The sequence below is a fragment of the Sorex fumeus genome, unplaced genomic scaffold (assembly GCF_029834395.1).
Source record: "Sorex fumeus unplaced genomic scaffold, SorFum_2.1 ptg000041l, whole genome shotgun sequence".
Taxonomy (NCBI): domain Eukaryota; kingdom Metazoa; phylum Chordata; class Mammalia; order Eulipotyphla; family Soricidae; genus Sorex; species Sorex fumeus.
In genome coordinates this window covers 4,480,413-4,505,067 of record NW_026606098.1, presented here as the reverse complement: position 1 = coordinate 4,505,067, position 24,655 = coordinate 4,480,413, and the positions used below count along the sequence as shown (strand labels likewise).

The 24,655-nt window shown below is 59.0% G+C and overlaps 1 protein-coding gene across 1 annotated transcript in view; it reads left to right on the top strand.

Moving 5' to 3' along the window:
* Window positions 1-22,439, top strand: part of TMPRSS2 (transmembrane serine protease 2) — a 29,715-nt gene extending 7,276 nt beyond the window's left edge. Inside the window, exons 2-14 of the mRNA XM_056119554.1 lie at window positions 84-125; window positions 2,009-2,243; window positions 5,077-5,163; window positions 5,566-5,685; window positions 7,983-8,109; window positions 8,838-8,948; window positions 16,155-16,198; window positions 17,312-17,486; window positions 18,496-18,671; window positions 19,783-19,878; window positions 21,006-21,148; window positions 21,231-21,383; window positions 21,770-22,439. Coding sequence (XP_055975529.1) covers window positions 111-125; window positions 2,009-2,243; window positions 5,077-5,163; window positions 5,566-5,685; window positions 7,983-8,109; window positions 8,838-8,948; window positions 16,155-16,198; window positions 17,312-17,486; window positions 18,496-18,671; window positions 19,783-19,878; window positions 21,006-21,148; window positions 21,231-21,383; window positions 21,770-21,781 — 1,494 coding nt within the window. The 5' untranslated portion in view covers window positions 84-110 and the 3' untranslated portion in view covers window positions 21,782-22,439. The remainder of the gene's footprint in view (window positions 1-83; window positions 126-2,008; window positions 2,244-5,076; window positions 5,164-5,565; window positions 5,686-7,982; window positions 8,110-8,837; window positions 8,949-16,154; window positions 16,199-17,311; window positions 17,487-18,495; window positions 18,672-19,782; window positions 19,879-21,005; window positions 21,149-21,230; window positions 21,384-21,769) is intronic.
* The last annotated feature ends 2,216 nt before the right edge of the window (window positions 22,440-24,655 follow it).

Sequence of the window (24,655 nt, the reverse complement as noted above, 5' to 3'; positions counted from 1 at the left end):
AAAATTGCACACCCAGTCTGGGGGCTCAGAGCCCCCCACCCAGATGCTTCCCTGAGTGACAGCTGTGCTTTCTCCCCTTGCAGCCCCGCTGACGCTCCGACCCCCTCAGGATGGCGCTGGACCCGGTGAGTGAGTGCGGGGAGGGACGACTGCCCCCACCCACCCCCACTGAGCCCCCTCACAGCTGTTTGGGCAGAGACCTTGCCCATCCCCCCGCACACCATACCACACCCCCACCCCGTCATCTCTGCACTCCCGGAAACTGCCTGGAATGAAGGGGTGGGGTCTGTGACGCCGACTCTCCCTCCTCCATCTGGGAAACACACCTTGGCTGTCCTCCCCGGATCGATAGACCTTTAGTCACCTGATTGCATTTTCGCTGCACCTGTTTCTGATTTCCAATCCTCCGCATAGGAATTCGCCGGGACTAAGGTTGTCAGCTGCAACCCCTCCCAGGCGGGACCCGTGTTCTTAGATGCCTCAGGCCCACGTGACCCTCCTCTCCCTCGGCCTCCCAGTTGGATGAATGATTACCTCTCACTTGCCTTTCTCTCCTTTTTTTCTTTTTTTTGTTTTGTTTTTGAGCCACACCTGGCGATGCTCAGAGCTTCCTCCTGGCTCTGCACTCAGGAATCACTCCTGGTGGTGCTCAGGGGACCATGCGGGATGCCGGGGATTGAACCCAGGTTGGAGGTGTGCAAGGCGAGTGCCCTCCCCACTGGACTATCACTCCCACCTGGCAGGCACTTTTCAATCAGATTTTGACCCTGTGGGTTAAAGTGCTGTTGACCGACAGGTTTCACGAGAACCGTCATCCTCCCCCAGCGAGCCATGGTCTGTAAATCTCCAGGACGGCTAGAGAGAGGCCGTGACGGCTCTTTCCCTCACCGCCTGGGTTGGGTGGTCTCAGGCCACTCGCCCAGCCAGGACGGCCCATGCTATGGGGCAGATGGATCAGGAAACAACGGCCAAGCCGGTAGATTGATCAGTTGCCGTTTATTCCATTCTCCCCACGCGCCTGCCCCAGTCTCTCTGAGCCTCCCATTCTAGTCTCACACTGCCACTCATTCCCGTCTCCTCCTGTCTCTCCCGCTCATCTCTCCGTGCTCCATCTCGCACCCTGGGCTCTCTCTCCACGCGCCTGCTCCTGTATTCTTCTTCTACATCCTTCTCTCTCTGTCCCCCTTGCTAGTCTCTCCGCACTCTGTCTCGCTGCCCTGCTCTCTCCTCTTCTCCCAATCTCTTGCCTCTCCCCAACTCCCCGCACTCTGGGCCAATGCAGACCGCTCATCAGGCTCAAGGGCGGAAATACCACCTACGGGTGTTCCTCTTCTTCCTTAGTCCAATAACTTAGTTAACATCTTAATTCTACTTCTTAACATTATTTTTGTGTGGACACAATAAGAGATACATTGAGGCTTGTAGGGTGGCTCTCCTGGGAACATCTTGTCACAGACTCAGACTACAGTGCTCAGGCCAGATTAATCTTTTCTAACCCTAGCAGGGTTCGAATTTAGTTATTACTTTTTGGATCATGACAGAATTTGTCCATGACCAAGCTCTTAACTTATAGTTAAGCATTATGGCACTTTGTCCAGGCCCATTTTGATGCCAGGGTAGCACAAAGCTCACCACTTGCCCTGGGTCCATCCAGTCCCTCCTCGGGACCCTGCTTTTGGGGTGCTTGGAAGTAAGGGCAGCTGAGGCCGGGCATCAAGGGGTGGCTGGCCCAGCAAGTCTTTATGGTGCTTCTGCCATCACGGGCTCCTGGCTGCATCCCCATCTCCAGGGCGGAGAGCGACTCTGCCCAGACCCCCGCGTTGCTCTCTGAAGCCTTTTGACGGTCGTCCCCTTCCGTCTCCACGGGCTCCAAAAGGCAGCAGAGCGTGGGCACGCCGCAGGCATCTGTGGACAGGACGGTGCATGTTTCCGAGGGCTGGGTCTGTGGCCCCTCTCAGGCACCCCGAGAGAATAGCCCCCCTTCACTTTTGTTTCCTTCCTTGCTTAGGGCTCAGCCCCGGGCGCAGGGCCTTACTACGAGAACCGTGGCTACCAGCATGAAGGCCCGTACCCGCCCTCGCCTCTGGTCGTCGCCACAGCCCCCCAAGTCTACACCGTGTACCCGGCTCACTACTACCCGCCCGCGGTGGTGCCCCAGTACCTGCCCCAGGGTCCAGCCCAAGCCTCGGCACCTGTCGTCCACGCTCAGCCCAAATCCTCCCCGGAGACACCGTACTTCACAAGTAAGGCACCACGGGGGGCAGGGTGGAAGGGGTCCCCTTCGAAGGAGCACCAGCCTGGGGGCCCTGCACTCTGGCCCTGTCCCCTGCATCTATCTGCGTGAGCGGTCCTGCCCGTCAGGGCGTCTCAAACCCCTTCCCTGCGTCCAAGCTTCCAGGTGCTCCACGTGAGATCAGGGGCTCGGCTCTAGGCAACAGCCCCGAGGACCAGGGGGCAGCCACCAGGCCGGAAGTGGTCCTGGCCAGCCAGAGGAGCAGGGCCGCCTGTGTCCCTGTGTGCTTCTCACCATCCCGAGAGAGTGTTGGGCTCCAGTGCACTGGGACCTCTCCCAGCTGTATGGAACCATGATCCCTGAGTCCTGAGGGCCAGGCTGGAGATGCTTGGGGAGTATCTTGTTTCCATGGGGGGCATCGCTGGGACTGTCTGGGCGTTCGGGATCTCGGAGGATGGCCTAGGGGATAGGGGACGGGGGGGGGGGGTCTTTTGTTGGGGGTTGCACTCCCCTCTACCTCTACACCCCTTCGACTTTGCCTCTCTTTGCTGTGGATTTTCTCTCCAGACTCCTTCCTCTTCCACAAGCAGCCCCACTTTTGTTCAGGCTGGGAAAATGATAGCTCCTGGGGTAGAATAAGCCAGCCTGGTGGCACTGGTGGCATTTCAGTTTATTTGGGGCGCTGGGCACACGGGCATGTGCCACTTGTACCGTTCAGGATGAATAATCCAGTGAGTTTCCCAGAAAAAAATCACAGTGAGTAATATTTGTCCCTCAAGGAGCCCCCCTCCCCCTCGCCCCGCCCACAGGCCCCCAGCTCTCACTGACGTCATCAACTCACCATTTGTTTTTTTTTTCCTGGTTTTGGTGTTTGTTTTTGAGTCATACCGGTGATGCTTGGGGCTTACTTTTTTTTTTCCTTTTTGCTTTTGGGTCACACCTGGTGATGCACAGGGGTTACTCCTGGCTCTGCACTCAGGAATTACTCCTGGCGGTACTCGGGGGACCATATGGGATGCTGGGAATCAAACCCAGATCAGCTGTGTGAAAGGCAAACGCCCTACCTGCTGTGCTATTGCTCCAGCCCCTGGGGCTTACTTCTGACTGCGCTCAGGGATCACTTCTGGCTTGGTGTTGCCAGGGATCAAACCCCCAGGTCTGCCACAGGCTAGGCAAGTGTCCTGCCCTCTGTACTGTTTCCCTACCCCCTTATTCTGCAATGATAGGCTTTTTGGGTTTGGGGTCAGACAGTGTTCAGGGCTTACTCCTGGCTCTGTACTCACTCAGAATAGCCCGTTGGACTGTATGGGGATCTGGGGTTTGAACCTAGGTCGGCTGGGCACCCTGCCCACTGTACTCTGGTCGGGCACTCAGGACCTCCGCCCCCAGGCTCACTCGTCCTCCTCTCTCTGCCCATGTCTCTCTCCCCTCCCCACATTCACTGCTGGCCCCTGAGTCCCGTCCACCCACAGGAAAACCAGAGGCGTTAGTTACAGTCACCACTGAGCGCTGGGAGGGTCATGGCCGGGGGCTTGGGGGAGCCGCAAGCCAGCAAGTCCAGAGGCTGCAGGCTGAGGCAGCAGGTGCTCCCCTGACCACGAGGTAGCCAGTTCCTGGTCAGCTCAGTCCAGCAGGAGATGCCTGGGCCCATCAGCACCAGGTCCTGTCGGGGCTGGCCAAACCCTCATCACCAGATTCCAGCTCAGTTGAGGGAAAGCGGAGGTCAAGTCTGGGACCGAGAACTAGACTGCTGTCCACACACACCATGGGGGTCCAACACAAAGGTCAGTCCCCCTTATCTCTCCAGGGACAGCCAGTGGCCCACATGCTAGTTACGTGGCTGGTACGTATGTGGTGTGTCCAGTGAGAATCCTCCTAGCCCTTGGCCGATGCTATGTCCAGGGAAAATCCTCCTAGTCCTTGGCCCCTGCCTCGGCCTGAGCCCAGTTGGCCACGTGCTGATTATGTGGCTGGGGCCACACGTGGCACCCTTTGAGGAAAACGCATGCTCCCTCCACCCTAGGGAGCAAGGCTATCTGTTCTGAGGCCAGGAAGCTGGTCCCTGGCTCCCCCTGCTGGCCTGGCCAGCGGCAGCCTGGGCTTGTGCAGTGGAATTCAAAGGGGGAACCACAACCTGCTGCCTGGCATCAGATGGCGCTGACCCAATCCTCCTCCTCCTCCTCCTCCTCCTCCTCCTCCTCCTCCTCCTCCTCCTCCTCCCTCCTCCTCCTCCTTTCCTTCTCCTCCTCCTTTCTCCCCTTTCTCCTCCTCCCCCTCCTCCCTCCTCCTCCCTTCTCCTCCTCCTTTCTCCCCTTCCTCCTCCTCCTCCTCCTGCTCTCCTCCTCCTCGTTTCTCCTTTCTCCTCCTCTTCCTCCCTTCCTCCTCCTCCTCCTCCTTTCTCCTCTTTCTCCTCCTTCTCTTCCTTCCTCTTTCTCCTCCTCCTCTTCTTCCTCCTCCTCTTCTTCCTCCTCCTCCAATTATGGGCCACACTCAGCGATGCTCAGGGCTTGTTCCTGGTTCTGCACTTAGGGATCACTCCTGGTGATCGGGAGACCCTATGGGGGACCAGGGATCAAACTGGGATTTGCCGTAAGTCCAGCACCCCGCGAGCTGTGCTATCTCTCGGGCTGTGACTTGGATTTTCAAGAGTGGAGCTGCTCCTTCCTGCCCACCTCATTCCTGCTCTCATTCTCCAAAACCTAAAAGCTGTAGAAGTCAGAGTTCATGCGTCACTTGTCTGCCCAGTGTCGGCTGGCCTGTGTAACCCATGTCATTTGTGCATGGTGGGGGCTTCGTTAGTGGGAAGACCCCCATCTGATGTACCCCTCCCCCTTCTCCTGCAGAGACCAAGAAGGTGCTGTGTGGAGTGCTGGGCCTGGGGGTGGTGCTGGCCGGAGTCGCACTGGCCGCTGTCCTGCTGTGGAAGTTCTGTAAGTGCAGAGGGAAGATTAGGGGCTTGGAGAATGGACGGGGTGTGTGTGGGGGGGGGGGGGGGGCGCCGGGTGCCATGGAGGGCTCGTCAGGTGCCACTGAACCCCATGCCCACAGCATCCCACAGTGGGAGCACATTAAGGAGCACAGTGGGAGCACAGCGTCCCACAGTGGGAGCACAGCCCAGGTGCCTTGGGTCACTGCACGGCCAGCGGGGCCCACGTGTGGAAGTGGGAGCGGGGTCCTGCCCCTCCCGGGCTCTGCTCCATGTCTGGTGCTGTCCACGGGGTGGTGCTGGCGGCAGGGCCCGGCCCCAGTGGGAGGAGAGGACGGGGGTCTCCCCCCATTTTGGGTGCGGCGGGGCCTCCTCCTTCTCAGCCTGAAGGCCTCTCTACCCGCAGTGGAGAATGACTGCGCAGTGACGGGGATGGAGTGCGGCTCCTCCAAGATCTGTGTCAGCCCCTCGCACTGGTGCGATGGGATCCTGCACTGTCCGCAAGGGGAGGACGAGAACCGCTGTGGTGAGTGGGGCAGGGCCGAGGCCAGGTGGGTGGGGGAATGGGCGGGGCAGAGATGGGCAGGGCCTGGAAGGGATGGGTGGGGCCAGAGCAGGGATGGGCGGGGCCAGGGCCGGGATGGGTGGGGCAGCAGGTGGGGCCAGGGCAGAAATGGGTGAGGCTTGGGCAGGGCAAGGGCAGGAGTGGGCAGGGCCTGTGTAGAACCAGAGCAGGGATGGGCGGGGCCAGGGCAGGGATGGGCGGGGCCAGGACAGGGATAGGCGGGGCCAGGACAAGGATGGGTGGGGCAACAGGTGGGGCCAGGGCAGGAATGAGTGGGGCTTGGGCAGGGCAAGGGTAGGAGTAGGCGGGGCTTGTGTAGAACCAGAGCAGGGATGGGCAGGGCCAGGGCGGGGGTGGGTGGGGCTAGGGCAGGGATGGGCAGGGCAATAGGCGGGGCCAGAGCAGGAATGGATGGGGCTTGAATGGGGGAGAGCAGGAGTAGGCGGGGCTTTGTGAAACCAGGGCGGGGCAGATCAGAAATGGGTGGAGTTTGGGTGGGGCCATGGCAGATGTGGGTGGGGCCTGAGATGAGAGCAGGGTTAGGTGGGGCCAGGGCAGGGACTGGGCGGGGTAGGCGGGGTCAGAGTGGAGGTGGGGCGGGGCTGAGCGAGATGAGCAGGGTCTGTGGAGATGGTGTGCAGTGTAGGACGGGACATGACCCTGCATGCTTATGTGTGTGTGTGTGTGTACGTGTGTGTGGGTTTGGTGTGTGTGTGAGTTGGGGCTGTCAGATTCTCAGTGAGTTTCCTTGGCCCCCGAAGCTGCTGCAAGGACACTGGGTCTGTTTCTGACTGCCCCCCCCCCCAACTTGCCTGGGTCCTGTTGCCTCTTCCCTCAGACAGTCCACGTGCTCCTTGGTGCCCTGCAGCTCCGTGGGAGTCTCCACCCCCGTTTCTCTGCAGAGGGATCACCTGGGGTTGGGAGGGTGAGGCTAAGATGACAGCAAGCGTTGCTCCTGTTTCCTCTGTGAGCACATATGTGACTGCTGTGCTCGAGCTCCCCACGCTAGGTCACATTAGAAATGTGAGCGTGAACAGACACAGGGCCTGGGAGATAGGGCAGGACCCCCTCTGTTCAGCACTGTGTAGTATTCCCTCGTCTGGATTGATGTGTCCTCACTAGATACATATAGAAGTACCCCTGGTGTTTGCTATCTGCTTGGGGTCTGAGCACTAGAAAGTGCCGAGGTCCAGTGAGGACAATCCTGGAGGAAGGGGAGGGGCACCAAGGAGACAGTGAGGTCACAGCTGATGGTCCCCATGACCTTTGCCCCCTCAGCGGGGCATTGCAGCAGACCTACAGAGCAAGCTGACTACCTGCTGTTGTGTGATGCTGCTTCCAGAAGGTTCTTGCTTATGTGACACAGGTTCCTCCGTAATTCTCAGGGTGTTCTGCTCCGTGGAGACCCCTGCTCTATTCTCCGCCCTCCCGCAGTACCCTGCACCTTCCTCTAGGGAGAGGGAGAAACTGGGTAGGGAGGAGGTGTGTTTGTGGTGTTGTTTCTTTCTTTTCTTTGTTTTCATTTTGGGGCCTTAGCTGACAGTGCTCAGGGCTGACTCCTGACTCTGTGCACAGGAATCATTCCTGGCAGGGCTCAGGGGACCCTATGGGGTGCCGGGGATAGAACCCGGCTGCCTGCAAGGCAAGTCCCCCTGCTGTGCTGTCGCTTCAGACCCACATTATTTCTTTAGGCAGAGGGCCTATGACTGACTCCGTGGAGGGGAAAGGGCCTGTCCTAGGCCCGGCATATCGAGGCACTGTGGGGCCCAGGGCTGGGCCAGGGATGGGGGCCTTGCTGCTCTGGGGGTTGTTGGGGGAGCTAGTTTCGGGAAACACCGTCATGCTCATTTTCTTTTTAAAAGGAGCCCAGTGTTCCTCCTGACCACCTCCCACCTGGTGGCCGTTCCCAGCCAGACAGACAGTCCATCACCCCATAGGGAGGCTCTGGATTGCCCCTCCTCAGTCCTCTCTCCGACCCCCTCCTTGCCTGAGCTCTAAGCAAGCACCACCACTTCCTGTCCAGTGGGTCCTGGCCAGCCCCTTCGGGCTTGTGCATGTGCTGAACAGACCTTACTTCCCCATTGAAAGAGGGCTGCAGTGTGGCCCAGTGGGCAGCGCTTTGGGGTTCCACAGTGTGGGCCAGGCTGCGTCCGGCTGGCGTCTGCCCCAGGCCATCCCCTGGGCAGGGGAGGGTGTCTCCCAGCCCCTGTGTCCCCCCCCCCACATGTGTGATGCTCACGGCCACTCTCCCCCCGCAGCCCGCCTCTACGGACCCAACTTCATCCTCCAGGTGTACTCGGCACAGAGCCGGTCCTGGTCCCCCGTATGCCAGGAGGGCTGGAGCGACAGTTACGGGCGGGCCGCATGCCAGGACATGGGCTACCGGTGAGTGCGTGTGGTTTCAGGGCAGGGCCTGCACTTCCTCTGCTCCTCCTGCCTGGGCCTCTCCCACTGCATCCCTGCTGCTCTCTAGCCCAGTGCCTGGGGGTCACCCACAGCTGTACCTCCTTCCTGTGTCCCCAAACCCCGCCCATCAGGACTGCTTAGTGCCCACTGCCAGGGCCCAGGGTGCTGGTCAGAGTCCTAGGGTGAGCAGGGAGGGCTGGACACTGAGGGGGACACAGATGCCAGCACCTTCTCGGCTTGTGTGCAGGAGACTTTGAACGGGAGGGGGGGAGTGGCCATCCACTGTCTATGTGAAAGAGGAGAATGGGCAAGGGGTGCCCCCTTCAGGGCTCCCAGAGGGGACAGGAAGCCCCCGGGCACCACTGAGGGCCATATGAGTTCACCCCATCCCTTTCCCTTGGGGGCTTCTCCACATGCCTGATGCCAGGTGCCTCTCATGTCCCTTTCCAAAAAAGGAGGTTGGCACTGGCTCTGGGGCTCAAGCCGCCCTGAACTGCAGGGGTGGACACAGTCAGGGACAGCAGGACCTGTTGGGATTTTTCAGCTGGGGGCGTGGATTTGGCTCTGGATGGACCGCAGGGTGCTGATGACTGTCCCGTGCTGAGCGTGCAGGGTGGGCGTTCTCAGAGCAAGCTTGAGCTGAGTGGCGCCCTCTAGGCCGTGCCGCCCAGCTGGTCTTTGCGAGACACATTCTCCCATCTGTGCAGGGACAGCTTTTACTTGAGCCAAGGGGTCATGGACGACAGCGGGGCCACCAGGTTCTTGAAACTGAACAAGAGCGCCGGCAACGTGGACCTCTACAAGAAGCTCTACCACAGGTATGCGCCCTGGGGCCAGGGCCGTTGGGCAGGTGGGAATCTAGGGTCTGTTCTTCCCAGCGGCTGCTCCGGACAGGCCCCCCCCGCCCCCCCGCTCATCTGGGGGACAGGAAAGTCAGCCAGGGTCATTCCCAGCAGCTCTGCCTTATCCTTCCTGGAAGGTAGCTGAGGTCATTTGCTCTGGATAAATATGAAATATTTGCATGGGTCGAGAAGAGCTTTCTCATCAGGAGTGAGTCACAGGTGGAGGCTCCTGAAGTCCTGTCCTCACACAGACGTTGCATCTGTCTGGTCTCAGACGTGACTGTCCCCATGAACATTCCCCGAAACCCCTTCCCTTTTGTTCAGTCTCTGCTTCTCCTACATCTCCCCTGTGTGCGTGTGGCGTCACGCATTCTGCTGACCCATAACTAGCTTTTGTCAATGAAAAAAACCTTAGAAACATTTCTGCATGCAAATACCGACATATCTCTACTGTAACATTGGATTCTGCATAGAGTGACTTTCACGTCAGTAGTTCGCGCCTGCTGGGCAGCTGTTGCTTCACCTCCTGCTATTTTGAGCTGTCAACATCCGGGTATGTAAATTTTCGCTTGCGCTATCCATTCTTTTTTTATCGTTTTACTTTTCTACTTAAAGCACCAGGACTTGCATTACTCTCCGTGACAAGGCAAACACACGACATTCCTCCTCCAGCGTCGCTTGCCTCCACCATTGTCTTAGGGTCCCCTCCCACCCACCCTTCACCCCCCCACTACTTCAGAGAGGACGAAAACAGGAAGGCACATTTTTAGAAAGGGCAGGTGGTCCACTGGGTCAGTGCCAAAGGGATCAATAAATTCTCTCTTGGCTGGTGGCCCCAGGCATGCTCCATCTCATCTGTAACCCTAAACCCAAGGTTTCTAAGTGAGGTTCAATTGTTCTTATCTTAGATGTTTAGAAGGTCAAGATAAGAACCACTGTCCTGGCCCAGCCAAGGGGCTGGTAATTCAGCTCTGAATTTCTTTTTCTTTTTTTTTTTTTTAATTATTAGTGAGACACCATGAGGTACAGTTGTAGACTTACAAATTTTTGTGCTTGGGTTTCAATTATACAATGATCAAATACCCATCCCTCCACCGGTGCCCATTTTCCACCACCACAGATCCCAGTATCCCTCCCACCCCCTATCCCCCCCATCCCACCCTGCCTCTCTGGCAGGGCATTCCCTTTTGTTCTCTCCTTTTGGGTGTTGTGGTTTGCAAAAGAGGCATTGAGTGGCAATCATGTTCGGTCTGTAGTCTACTTTCAGCATGCTTCTCCCATCCTGGGAGGATCCTCCCAACACCCTTTATTTGGTGCTCCCTTCTCTATCTGAGCTGCCTTTTCCCCTAGCATGTGTGGCTGGCCTCCAAGCCATGGACAGCTCTGAATTTCTCTGGGGCAGGGGCAGGTTTCAATCCCTAGTGATATATATATATATATATATATATATATATATATATATATATACACACACACACACACACATATATATATATATATATCAAACACTGTCCTCCCATTGTTCATCAATTTGCTTAAGTGGGCCCAGTAACATCTCCATTTTGTGACTTGTTACTGTGTTTGGCATATTGAATATGTCACAGGTAGCTTGCCAGGCTTTGCCATGAGGGTGAAATACTCTCGGTAGCTTGCTGGGCTCTCTGAGAGGGGCGGAGGAACTGAACCCAGCTCAGCTGGGCTGGCTGTGCGCAAGGCAAACACCCTACTGCTGTACTATCGCTCCAGCCTATATATATATATATATATATATATATATTATTTTCATAAGTTGTCCACATTAATTGCTTACATAGCACAGCGGGTAGGGCGTTCGCCTTACAAGCGGCCAACATGGCCAACCCGAGTTCGATTCCTCCGCCCCTCTCGGAGAGCCCGGCAAGCTACCGAGAGTATTCGATATGCCAGACACAGTAACAACAAAGTCTCCAATGGAGACGTTACTGGGCCCGCTCGAGCAAATTGACGATCAACGGGAGGGCCAATTGCTTACATTCAATATTTCAACACCAATCCCACCACCATTACACCTTCCCCCCCAAATTCACTATTTTGAATTTTCCCACCACCATTTGAAGTCTGCCTGCCAGGGGCAGATGCTAGATAATTTATTTTCTATTGCTCACTTTGAATATCATGAGAGGTGGTGCGCTTCTGGAATTCTGAAATTGTAAATGGTTGGGGTCCAGAGACATCTCTGTAGGGAGCTGGTCCATTTTGAGTCTCTGGGCCAAGGCCGTTGGGGTGCTAGGATGGCGCCAGCCTGGAGGCAGATTGTGGGTGTGACAGCCAGGACCTCGAGCAGGCAGGGAGATGGGAAGAGACACCTAACTCTGCTGCCATGTGGCCTGGATCTTAGTCCCTGAACCCGCATACCTGGGTTTTTCTTCTGGAAGCTCGTGGCCACTGCGGTTTTATCTGGAGTGGCTGGAGAGGGCATACCTGCTCCATCTGAAGTGCCTGGAGTAACTTGCTCAATACGGGGTCCAGAAAGATCTCCGGTCAGTCCCGAGTGCCAGTTTTTGCTTCTGAATCGATGGAAATTGAGCTGTGAGTAGGGCGGGGTGGGATTTGGGTGCAAGAAATGGATTCCATGTGGTGGGAGAAATAAACCTATCTCCCTCCCCACGGGGACTCTAGTCCGAGGAGCACTGGTTACCTGAAGCCATTTCCTGAAATGAGAAATGCCGGTAGCCAAGTGGGGTCTGGCCCCTTCTCGCGGAGTGGATCATTATGGGGGGACCCATGGAACAGAATCAACAGGCCCAGTGGGAAGCTTGCACTCTGCCCCCAGCCCACCCCTGAAGCCACCTTTCACTCGAGACTGTTATGGGCTGGCAGAGTTTCGCTTCTGTAAACCCCATTTTGGAACTTCTCCAGAAGTTCCGTATCTCAGAAGTAGCTTTATAGAATCATTTCAGAGTCTTAATCAGTCCATTTACTGATTCGTATTTGAATTCCTGCTCCAGAGGGCCGGGGAGAGAGCACAGCCAGTGAGGTGCTTGTCGGCACGCAGCTGGCCTGGGTTTGATCCCTGGCACCACAAGGGTTCCCCAAGCACCAGCAGGAGTGATCCCTGAGCAAAGAGCCAGGAGTCAGTTCTGAGCACAGCCAGGAGTGATCCCTGAGCACAGCCAGGAGTCAGCCCTGGGAACAGCCAGGTGAACCCCTCCCAAACAAGCCCAAACCAAAAAGCTCTAAATTCTTGGTGCAGAATTAAAGAGACAAAAGTGGGAGAACAAAGGTTTGAAATCTTTCCGTTAGAACTGAACATCCAGTTCAGAGTCCTGAGAGCTGCCGGCTCCTGGTATTGGCCTGGTGGGGGGCTGTCAGGCCGCTGTGTCAAGCTCCCAGTTCCTGCTCCAATGGACTAAAGAGGAGGCTCCGTGTGCTTCGAGCCAACTAGAAAAGCTAGAAAGTCTGGTTTGGAAAGTTGGCTGGCAGAGCAGGAGAAGGAGTCGGGCTTCATTCCTGTTCATAGTCAAGAGTAAACAGTTTTGTGTTTGCTTGTTGGGGGGAGGGGGGTGGCGTCTGTCCCAGTGCTCAGCTACCCCAGAGCTGTGTCTGAGGGTTGTTCTGGTCGTCCCAAAGTGGAAACTTCTAAAAGATGATTAAGGAAAAAGAATCTGAGCTCCACAACAGGGGATGACCCGGAAACTTTTTTCCCCCTCCTCTCTCCATCCTTACACTAACCCCAATAATTATAGACACAGATTCAATGATTCTGAGCTCCACAACAGGATATGACCCAGAAACATTTTTTTCTCTCTCTCCATCCTTACCACTAATCCCAATAATTATAGACGCAGATTCAATGATGAAACCAAGGTAGACAGTTATTCTGCAGCAACAGAGCAAGGACAGATGTGACGATAGAGATGGTTTTGACTTGCTTTCCTGGAATTTCTTCACTAAGGCATTTCAGATCAAGCTTCTTAGTGGTCAAGGAGGGTCCCGGGGACCTGGCACTTGCTTGCATTTCTCAGAACCCAACTTCTCTGACCAACGCTGTCTGGGGTTCTCACCAGCAAGCAGATCCTGGGTGATCCTGAGAGAATTAGTAGATTCATAAGTGAATTGGTAGGTGCTGGTAGATCTTGATAGAGCCTAGCAGATTCTGGTAGATTCGAAAGACTTGGTCCATCCTGATAGAATTGTTAGACTCTGTGTGAACATGCAATAAACCCGTTCTTTTTCTTTCTCATTTTGGGCCACTTCCACTACACTCAGAGCTTACTTCTGGCTCTGTGCTCAAGAATCACACCTGGTGGGGTTCAGGAGACCATATGGGGTGCTGGGGATAAACCCGGGTGGCCTCATTTAAGGCAAACACCCTACGCACTGTACTGTCACTCCAGCCCCAATGAGTCCATCATTTTCATCTTCAAACGAACCAACAACTGAGACTTAAGTCCAGTTTCAAATTTCAATATGCTAAACACTGATTTGCATAGATAAAATCTACGTGGGGCCCTCTGGAGGGCTCAAAAGTCTAAAGAACTGATGAGAAAAGCCTGGGTCCAGTGGTCACATTCCTCTGCTCTGACTGTTCCCGGGGCACCTTCACTGCTCATATGAATTTTTATTTTGGACCAGACTCTTACTTTTTACCAAAGGAGCCTACTTCTCTTTCTCGGATGATATGGCGGGGGGTGGGGGGAGTTGCTGACTGAGACTTGTGTGTCAATGGCAGCAGATGAGCAAAACCAATGGGGCAGTGTTTTTACTGCTACATATGCCACTTTTGCACCTTTAAACATGCTTATGAACATAACCTGGAATACTGCACTCATACACAGACGCACACGACACAAACTTGAAGTTGTGCTTAGTCAGCACATTCAGTGTTTCTATGTTCTATCTTAAAAATTTGCTCGAGCGGGCCCAGTAACGTCTCCATTGGAGACTTTGTTGTTACTGTGTCTGGCATATCGAATACTCTCGGTAGCTTGCCGGGCTCTCCGAGAGGGGCGGAGGAATCGAACTCGGGTCGGCCATGTTGGCCGCTTGTAAGGCGAACGCCCTACCCGCTGTGCTATCGCTTGGTTCAGGGGCTGGAAATGAGGTTTGAATGGTAGGGCCTGTGACCAGCATGTATGAATCTGGGTTTGAGCCCCAAAATGCCTACTTCTGACTTTCCCATTACATTTAAACCAAATTTTATTTACAAAATATATCTCAGAACATTGGCATTTGGGTCAGATACTCTCACAATCCCATCAGAAGCAAAACAAACATGACAGAGGGCTGGAGTGGATAGTCCAGTGGGGAGGGCATTTGGCTTGCAGTTTGATCCCTGGCATCCTGGCCAGTGGTAGTGCTGGGAGGTGCAGTTCCTGTGGTGGCCAGAAGGTGGTGGTGTTGGGAGGCACTGTCTCTGTATTGGTCATCAGGTGATGGTACTGAAAGTGCAGTCCCCGTGTTGGCCAGCAGGTGGTGGTGTTGGGAGGCACAGTCCCCATGTTGACCAGCAGGTGATGGTGTGGGAGGTGTAGTCCTTGTGTTGGCCAGCAGGCATTGGTGCTGAGAGGTGCAGTTCCTGTGCTGGACAGCAAGTGGCGGTGCTAAGAGCACAGTCCCAGTGTTGGCCAGCAGGTGATGGTGCTGGGGGCACAGTCCCTGTGCTGACCAGCAGGCGGTGGTGCTGGGAGATGAAGTCCCCACATCGGTCAGCAGGTGGTGGTGCTGGAGGATTCAGTCCCTGTGCTGGCCAGCAGGTAATGGTGCTGAGAGGCACAGTCCCTCTGCTAGCCCACAGGTGGTTGTGCTGGTAGGCGCAGTCCCTGTGTTCACCAGCAGGTGGTAATACTGAGAGATACAGTCCCCCTGTCAGCCAACTGGTGGTAGTGTCAGGAGGTGCAGTCCCCATTTTGTCCAGCAGGTGGTGGTGTTGGAAGTCACAGTCTCTGTATTGGCCAGCAGGTGATGGTATTGAGAAGTGCAGTCCCCATATTGACCAGCAGGTGGTGGTGTTGGGAGTCACAGTTTCTGTATTGGCCAGGAGGTGGTTGTGCTGAGAAGTGCAGCCCCCGTGTTCATCAGCAGGTAGTGGTGCTGAGAGGTACAGTTGCCCTCTGAGCCCACAAGTGATGGTGCTGGAGGTGCAGTCCCTGTGTTCACCAGAAGGTGGTGCTGCTGAGAGGTACAGTCCCCCTGTTAGCCCACAGGTGGTGGTGCTGGGAAGTGCAATCCCTGTGCTGGCCAGCAGGTGGTGGTGCTGAGAGGTACAGTCCCCCTGTTAGCCCACAGGTGGTGGTGCTGCTGGAGGTGCAGTCCCTGTGCTGGCCAGCAGGTGGTGGTGCTGAGAGGTATAGTTCCCCCTGTTAGCCCACAGCTGGTGGTGCTGCTGGAGGTGCAGTTCTTGTGCTGGCCAGAAGGTGGTGGTGCTGAGAGGTACAGGCCCCCTGTTAGCCCACAGGTAGTGGTTCTGAGAGGCACAGTCCCTAGTTAGTCCACAGGTGGTGGTGCTGAGAGGTGCAGTCCCTGTGTTCACCAGCAGGTGGTGGTGCTGAGAGGTACAGTCCCCCTGTTAGCCCACAGGTTACGGTAGTGCTGGGAGGTGCAGTTCCTGTACTGACCAGCAGAGGAGGTTGTTGGAAGGCAGAGGACAGGGGTGATGGCATGATTGCTGTCCAGGCTGGGTGGACACTCAGCTTTAGTCAGTGGAATCAGAGGCTGATGAGAAGCTGGTCCGGCCTGGAGCCATCATTCTCTGTGAATTTGCTCCCGTCTGGGTGTGCACACAGGTCTGGGTGCCTGTGGTCAGCAGATCAAGGCACAGCCAGCTGCAGTGCCGGCCGCTTCCCTGGAGCGAGAACGTGCCTCTCCCCAGCAAGGAGCTGTTCTCAGGCCCTGGGCACATCACCTTGTTTTCTGTGCCAGAGACACTCTCGGGAGCTGCACAGTGGCCTTTTGCTAAACTCGCGGATGTTTCAGGTCCCCTGAAGGGAAGCGAGAGCTTTGTGCTTGGACCCTGACCCCACGGGGCCCCACGAGCTGCTCTCTGGAGAGGCCCAGTGCTCCCCCGCGTCAGCAGTGGGGAAAGGCTCTGTGCTTGGCAGGGTCCCTGGGGCTCCTGAGGGTGGGCCTCTCCATCTGGTGGGCGGGAGCCCGGACAAGGCAGGAAGGACTCATCTCGTGTTTGATGGCCGTCTCCTTCCACAGCGATGCCTGCTTCCTGAAGATGGTGGTCTCTCTGCGCTGCATCGGTGAGTGACGGCTGTGTCCCCAGCCTTCTTGGGGTCCCCGCAGCCCCTGAGGAACGCCCCGTGTGTCTGCACACCCCAGGCCTTGCTGTGCGCTCGTGGCATGAGTCGGGATGAGTGTTAAGCTCCGTCAAGAAGCAGCAGTGCTGGGCGTTTGTGACTGAGCCCTGGATTGCCGGGACGGCCCAGCCTCACCCCTCACCTCACCCTGAAGCTCAGCTTGCAGGAGCTCGGGGAGCTGGTCCCCTTCTGGGCGGGTGGCCTGGTCCTGGGGGCCGCCCATGTTGGGCTCCTGGAGCTCTCCTGTTCGCTTGGCCCTCTTGGAGGGAAAGGGGGACAGGGCCACAGGGCGGCGGGGAGGGCCAGCCTGAGTTCTGTCCCCGGCATCCACTGTGGTTCTCCCGGGCCCCACCAGGAGGGGTCCTGAGTGCAGAGCCAGGAGTCAGCCCTGAGCACTGCTGGGTGTGACCCCCAAAAAAGAGCAAGGAAAGAAGGGAGGGGACACTGTCAGACTCGGGCTGACAGTGCTCATGGTAAGCCCACCCCCGGGCTTGCAGTGCTGGAGGGCAGAGCCCAAGTGCGGGGGGATCCAGTCTCTTCCTGGACGTCGTCTCACTTGGTGCTGACCACAAGCGTCCCCCCTCACTGCCCCTTGAGCCTCTGCCTATGGACCCGAGTATCCCCGGAGGAATCTGCCTCTGTTTCCCCGAAGGATGTGGCAGGATTGCTCGGCTGCATGACAGCCACTGTCTGGGCTCTCGGCTGCAATCAGGGTCCAGTGCCAGCGGGAATGCTGCTTCCCGGATGCTGGTCTAGGAGGCACCCTCCCCGCCCCCATCCGGAGGGTCCCGGGCATGGTCCCCAAGTCAGAGCCCTCAGGGAGGGGGCAGGAGAGGCAGTGGGACTGCCTGCTGCCCGGCAGGGCCCTCGGGATGGCTGTGGCCAGGGGACACCGTGGCTGGGTTTGGGGGTAGGCGAGTGGGTGTGGGGCATGTAGGTGGGTGTGGGGGCCTGTGGGTGGGTGTGGAGGCAGGTGGGTGGGCATGGGGGCACCATGGCAGGGGGCGGAAGAATCTATGGCTGGTGTCGAGCTTCAGACCTGCTGTGTCCCCACAGAGTGCGGGGTCCCGGGCCCAGCGTCGGGCCGGCAGCCGCGCATCGTGGGCGGCAACGTGGCGCGCATGGAGGACTGGCCGTGGCAGGTGAGCCTGCAGGTGCAGGGCACCCACGTCTGCGGCGGCTCCATCATCACCCCTGAGTGGATCGTCACGGCCGCCCACTGCTTGGAGAAGTATGTCGGGGGCCCACGCAGGCAGGGGGGCCACAGGGGCAGGGGGCCGTGGCATCTAGGGCCTGGCCTCCCATGGACACGCTGGGCCGGGGGCAGGCAGAGGCACCCAAGAGTCAGCGTGGGGACTTTCCCGGGCCGGGCGCTTCTGCGGGTGTGTGGGCGGCATCTGCCCTCACCCAGCTGGGTCCCTCTCCTCAGCCGGTTCTCGTGCCGAGGCCCAGCCGGGTCAATCTCTCGGGCCGACTGGGCGTCCTGCAGACACCCCGTCCCCACACCCTCAGATGCTCCTTCGGGCATCGGCGATGTCCCCAGAGAAATCATGAAATGTCCGGCCCCAGGTGGCGTCTGTGCCCACCTGTCAGGAGCCTTTAGCTCTGCCAGGAGCGGCTGAGAACTTCCCAAAGGAAAAGGGTCTTGGGGATGAGCAACAGTGGCCTGGAGGCACTGGCCTGGTTCCCTGAGCCCCGCCAGGAGTGATCCCTGAGCAGAGCTGGGAGTCATCCCTGAGCACAGAGCCAGGAGTCAGCCCTGAGCACAGAGCCAGGAGTCAGCCCTGAGCACAGAGCCAGGAGTCATCCCTGAGCACAGAGCCGGGAGTCATCCCTGAGCACAGAGCCGGGAGTCAGTCCTGAGCACAGAGCCAGGAGTCATTCCTGAGCACAGAGCCAGGAGTGATCCCTGAGCACGGAGCCGGGAGTCATCCCTGAGCACAGAGCCAGGAGTCATTCCTGAGCACAGAGCCAGGAGTCATCCCTGAGCCTAGAGCCAGGAGACATCCCTGAGCACAGAGCTGGGAATCATCCATGAGCACAAAGCCAGGAGTCAGCCCTGAGCACAGAGCTGGGAATCAGCCCTGAGCAATTCTGGGTGTGGCCAGAAAAACAAAAGATCCAGCACCAATGAAAGCCAGAACCGTCCTGGGGATGTAGGCTGCGGGTCAGGAGGGGCGTCTGGGGGGTGGGAGCAGGGCAGGACCGCCCAGCGCTGCCCCCCACCCTGCTGTCCACAGGCCTCTGAACAACCCGCGCTACTGGACAGCCTTCGCGGGCATCCAGAGCCAGTCACGCATGCTGTACGGCAGTGGTTACCGCGTGGCCAAGGTCATCCCACACCCCAGCTATGACTCCACCACCAAGAACAACGACATCGCACTCATGAAGCTGCAGACGCCCCTGGCCCTGAGCGGTACTGCCAGCTCCTGGGGGGTGGGGCTGGGGTGAGGGGCTGTGGGGACATGCCAGGAGGAAGGGTCTCTGCCCCTGGCCTCCAGGACTGGACTGTGTCCGGTGTGATTCCCAGATCGGCCTGCAGGTGGCAGCACACAGGGGGGGTCTCGCCTGGGCTCCACCTGGATCTCAGAGGCTGAGGCAGGGGCTGGGGGAGGTCGTGGCCCCCAAAGGCAGGAGTGCCCCGGGCGCAGCCCCCAGGGTTCTGGAAGGTTCCCTCTGCTTGTGCAAACACAGGTGCAAGCCCTTGTGTTTGTGCTCAAGTGAGCACCCAGTGCAGAGCAGGGCCGGCTGATGGCAGGGGCGAGTGTGTGTGTGTGTGTGTGTGTGTGTGTGTGAGAGAGAGAGAGAGAGAGAGAGAGAGAGAGAGAGGGAGAGAGAGGGAGAAAGAGAGGGAAAGAGAGAGGAAGAAAGGGAGGAAGGGAGAGGGAGAGAGAAGAAAGGAAGAGAGAGGGAGAGAGAAGGAGAGAGGGAGAAAGAGGAAGGGAGAGGGAGGGAGAGAGGGAAGGAAAAAGGGAGAGAGAGGGAGAGAGGAAGAGAGGAAGAGAGGGAGGGAGAGAGAGAGAGGAAGGGAGAGAGAGAGAGAGGGGGAAGGAGAGGGAGAGATGGGGGGAGAGTGCTGGATTCCGAACCCACCCCTGCCCAGGGCGCCCAAGCCGGGGAGACCCTGTGTGTCTCTGGGGTGCTCAGCAGCGGGTCAGCAGGTCAGTAGGTCACTGTACTGGGCTGGAGCCGTGGCTTTCCCTTTGCTTTCTGATTGGGGGACACACCCAGCAGGTCTCAGGGCTCCCCTGGCTCTGAGCTCAGGGTCTCTCCCTGCGGGCCTGGACCTACCGTGTGCAGCACCTGAGCTGACTTCCTGCTGGCTCCCGGGCACTGCTGCTATGAGGGTGGCCAGGGGCAGCTGGGGCAGCCCGGGGCAGCCCGGAATAGCCCCAGGCAGCCTAAAATAGCCTGGGATAGTCTGGGACAGCCCCGGACAGCCTGGGGCAGCCAGGGGAAACGGGCTGCTGGCCCTAGGTGGCCGGTGTGGGGGTGGGTGCCGGCCTGACTTGTGTCTCCCGGAACAGACAGGGTGAAGCCCGTGTGCCTGCCCAACCCCGGCCTGGAGCTGCAGCCCACGCAGGCCTGCTGGATATCGGGCTGGGGTGCCACCTCGGAGAAAGGTGAGGCTGCCCCACGCGCCCACTCGAGCACTCCGTCTCCACACCTTCCCCGCGCACCAGCATGGAGGCCAGCCGGCCACACACCAGGGCCTGGGCCCCGTGCGTCCAGCCAGGGGTCCTGGGAGGGCTGAGGGGCCCAAAGACAACACAGGGCAAGGGGACCCCACATACCATCGGGGATTGCTCCCAAACCCACCAACCCTACTTTTTTTTTTAAATTTCACTTTTTTAATAACGTTTGTGCATGTGCCAAGGCTGGGGGTCTTGGGAGTTCTGGGGAGAGAGTGGCAGCTATGATGTTGTATGTCGACCTGCTTGTGGCCAGCCAGAGTCTCTGTGTGTCCAGACCACGGGACACTTGCACAGGGCAGCTGCCAGGAAGGGGCTGTCACGGCAGACTTCTTGGGAGAGGTGGCATAGGATGAGTTCACCATGTCGGGGCTGTGTGATGGCTGAGCTGGGGAGGCTGGCATCAGCAGTGTCCACCAAGGTGGGGACTGTCCCTCAGGAGTCAGAGATGACATGCCCGGGACACCCATCTGCATGGACTATCCCGGGGCAGGGGAGTTTCTGAGCAAAAAAACGAGCCAAGTCAGATGCTCTGCTTGGGAAACAAAAGGAAGGTTCTAGACAAGCCCCTCCCGCCGAGGGAGAAGAGGAAGGTTCTAGAACACAGATGAGCCCCTCCTGCAGAGGGAAAAGAGGAAGGTTCTAGAACACAGATAGGACAAGAGGAAGGTTCTAGAACACCGACGGGCCCCTGCCGCAGAGGGAGAGAAGGAAGGTTCTAGAACACAGATGAGCCCCTCCCACAGAGGGACAAGAGGAAGGTTCTAGAACACAGACGAGCCCCTCCCGCAGAGGGACAAGAGGAAGGTTCTAGAACACAGACGGGACAAGAAGAAGGTTCTAGAACACTGACGGGCCCCTGCCGCAGAGGGAGAGAAGGAAGGTTCTAGAACACAGATGAGCCCCTCCCACAGAGGGACAACAGGAAGGTTCTAGAACGTAGGCAGGAAGGCCTTCCCTGACCCGGCCCAGAGCAGCCATCTCCCACGGGCCTCGTGTTCCTGAGCTCCCGGAGGGCGGGGGTGGGGGGTGCTGGCTGCTGACACCCGTGTGTGCAGGGAAGACGTCAGACCTGCTCAACGTGGCCCAGGTGCGGCTCATCGAGGCCTGGCGCTGCAACAGCCGCTACGTCTACAACGGCCTGGTCACGCCCGCCATGCTCTGCGCCGGGTACCTGCAGGGCCAGGTGGACTCCTGCCAGGTGAGCCCCTCGCTGCCCCCGCTGCCCCTGCCTGCCTGCCCCCTGCCATCCCTCCCGGCCTGACCCCGTCCCTTCTGCGCAGGGCGACAGCGGGGGCCCCCTGGTCACTCTGAAGAACGGCGTCTGGTGGCTGGTCGGGGACACGAGCTGGGGCTCGGGCTGTGCCAACGTGAACCGGCCAGGCGTGTACGGGAACGTGTCTGTGTTCACAGACTGGATCTACCGGCAGATGCGGGTACACACCTCGGACCCCCATCCATGGCGGCCCCTGTCCCGGGCTGGGACACGTGGGGGACTCTGGGTGGGTGGGGGGCTGCCGGCTCCTGGGGTCTCGGGCAGAGCCGCAGGTGTCCTGTCCACTCTGGGCCACGGCTGGGCAAAGGGCATCCCAGGGGTGCCGAGACCCCCAGGCGAGGCCCCTGGGCACTCGAGCAGACAAGATCAGAGCCCAGAGTGGACCGGGGGAGAGTCCGGTCACTAGGGGTAAGGCCTCGGGCCCAGACCCCCCGCCCGGCCTGTCCCCGCATGGGAAGGGGTGCCCTGGCTTTCGGTGTTGCCAGCCTATCCCCAGACACTGGTGTCTGTGGATGTGACCTGACATGACCTTCCCTCTTCCCTCAGGCCAATGGCTAAGTGGACTTGGCAGCACCCGGAGCCGTGGCTGACCCGTCCAGCTCAGACTCTTGGACACTCAGACAAGCCTCTAGACTCAGGGCTGGTTCCTGCCGGGGCTCAACCCACACCTGGATCTCTGTCTGTCGCCAGGCTGGCTGGCCGTGTCCACTCCTCTCCCCCACCTGGGGCTCTGGTGACCTCTCTGCTGCTGGACAAGAGCTGGACCCAGGCGGGGGGGGGGGGCGCTATGCCCCCTCCCCGGGCACTCAGGGGGGGAAATCAGGGATTCGAATCAGGTTCTCCGAGCTACGCCCACACCTACCTCAGCCTGCCTGGCCTTGCGGCCAGGGGCCTCTGAGCTGGGCGTCCACTCGCCCTGGTCCAGTGCACAGAGACTGGCTTCTCGTGGAATGTTCTGGAAATGAGCAGGCTGCAGCACAGAGGGCCAAGAGGAGCCGGGCTCTCGGACAGTGACCTCTGCGGCGCCTCCTGGCGGGAAAGGGGGAGCAGGGAGACCCCCACACGCCCTGGCCAGAAGGACACTGTGGCTGTCTGGAAGGGGCTCAGTGCCCAGCCCCCCGGACGTGTCTCCTGGGACCACCCGTTCCTCTGTGCCTGGACCACTGGCTGTCTTCTGTTGTGTCTCTAGAAATGTCTGTGGAAATCCTATGAATAAATTATGCACTCTCTTGTTTTTCCTAATGCTCTTGAATTCCTGACAGGGCAGGGGAGGTGGAGGCTGGGGTCCCCTCTTACATATCTCCTGCTGCCCTCTGGGGTCCTTCCTCTCCCTGATGCCTACCCTGTACATAGCGCTCTCCCCGGCTCTGCCCCCGTGGGGACCCCCACCCCCTGCCCTCCTGGACCCCCAGTAGTTTACGGGCAGAGCAGGACGCAAGCCCAGGGAGGAGGGGGTGGTTCTGGCCCCACTGAGACGCAGCCTCCAGCAGGCCAGTGGCCACTGGTCTGGTCAGCAGCGTGCAAGGCAAGCGTTGTCCCCAGGAGACGCCCAGACCCTGCCTAGTCCCACCCCAGCCCACGTGCCTGGAAGCCCCTTCCCCACGGCCCCTGGAGGCAGCACACATACATAGGCCACCACTGCCCGCAGGGCGCCCAGGCGAGCCCCCAGCCCAGAGGACGGGCGCCTCGGCCATGATGGTCCTGCGAGGGTTCGAGAGGGAGGACGGGGCGTTCGCAGGGACCCCTCAGAGATTTGCTGGCGGGGACCCAAGCTTGTCTTGACCGCGCTGTAGCCCCTGCACCTCGGGGCGCCCGGGAGGCCCTTGGTTCCTACAGAGCAAGGCGGGGTGTGCGTGTCATTACGGACACTGAGTCGCTGTTGGTCGCTGGGTTTTGGGTGCGTCCCCCTCCTCCCATCCCCCCCCCCCCCCAAAGAACTCATTGAACTGTTGGATATTCTTAGGGTTTGGGTCCAGGTGGAGATTTCTGCTCAGGGGTTACTCCTGGCTCTGTGCTTGGGAATCGCTCCTGGGGGCCATGTGGGGAGCCGGGGATGGGGCCTGGGTCAGCTGCGTGCAAGGCAGACGCCCTCCCTGCTGTCCTACATGTCCGCCCCAGCCCAAGTTTACTGAGCACCTGCATGAGGCCAGGCAGGCCTGGTCTCTGGGGTGAAACTGAGGCTTTCCATCCCAGTGGGCCCTAGACTTGCCTGGAGTGACATCACTGACATTCTAGAATGTTCGACACAGGGAGAGGGGGGGCCTCAGTGCTGAGCCTAGAGTGGGGAGGCCCCGTCAGGGTCATTCCTGGTGGACTCGTGCAAAGTGCCCTTCAGGTCTCCCGTCCATGCCAGGCCCCAGCTGATGATGCCCTCCCTGGGGTAAATTCTTCTCAAGGGGACGCAATGGCAATGTATCCCCCCCCCACCCCCCCGTGAATCACCAGGAAACTGCCACAGGAGGACTGGGCAGGGGCGAGGGCCGGGAGCAGCATGCACCGCCCCCCAAAATCCCTTCAGGCCTCGGGCAGGGACCCAGGCGCTGACGTTCCCCCTGGCGGCCGGGGTCGATGTCCACATGGCCACTGCCCCAAGGACAGGCGGGAGGTGCTGCCCAGTGGGTCAGAGGGCACCAGACACAGAGGGGCAGGGCCTGGGTGAGACCAGCTCTCGGGACAGCCGTGCTCTGGGAGGCCTCAGCGGGCAGCGTCCCTGTACCGTCCCTGACCTGGAGCAGTGACCGTGGCCTCTGGACCCCAGGTGGGCCGTGTGCCCCGCCCCTTAGTGGACAGAGAGCCTGTGGCTTCAAACCCCAGGATGCTCAGACCAGCCTGTCATGCTCCAGCCTGCACTCCCCGCACCCACGGCACTGTGGGCGCTTGTTTGGGGGCCGTGTGTAGCGCGTGTGTGTGGGGAGAGCCCCTCACCCACCGTCCCCTGGGGTCCAGAGGACTTTCCTGCCACCTTCCAGGCCTGCCTCGAGCTGAACCCTCACTCCGAGGACGCCTTCTCGCCTTCTCGGTTCTCTGCCCCTTGGCAGTTAGGGATGAGGCCAGGATGCCCGCGGGGCTGCTGGTCGGAGCTTTGCGGCTGGTGCTATCTGTCCCCATGGCCCAGAGGGGCGGCTTTGCATGTCCCTGCTGGCGGCTAGACATGGCACAGTGTCCCCCCACAGTGCTCCTTCTATGCATCCGTGGTTCCAAGTCCCAAGCCCTGCCAGGACGCAGCTGCCCACCCCGTGTCTAGCTGCCAGCAGTGACATGCAAAGCCGCCCCTCTGGGCCATGGGGTGGGGACAGACAGCACCAGCCAGAAAGCTCCGACCAGCAGCCCTGCACCCCGACCTCATCCCTAACTGCCAAGGAGCAGAGAACCGAGGTGTCCTCGGAGCAAGGGTTCAACTCGAGGCAGGCCTGGAAGGTGGCAGGAAAGTCC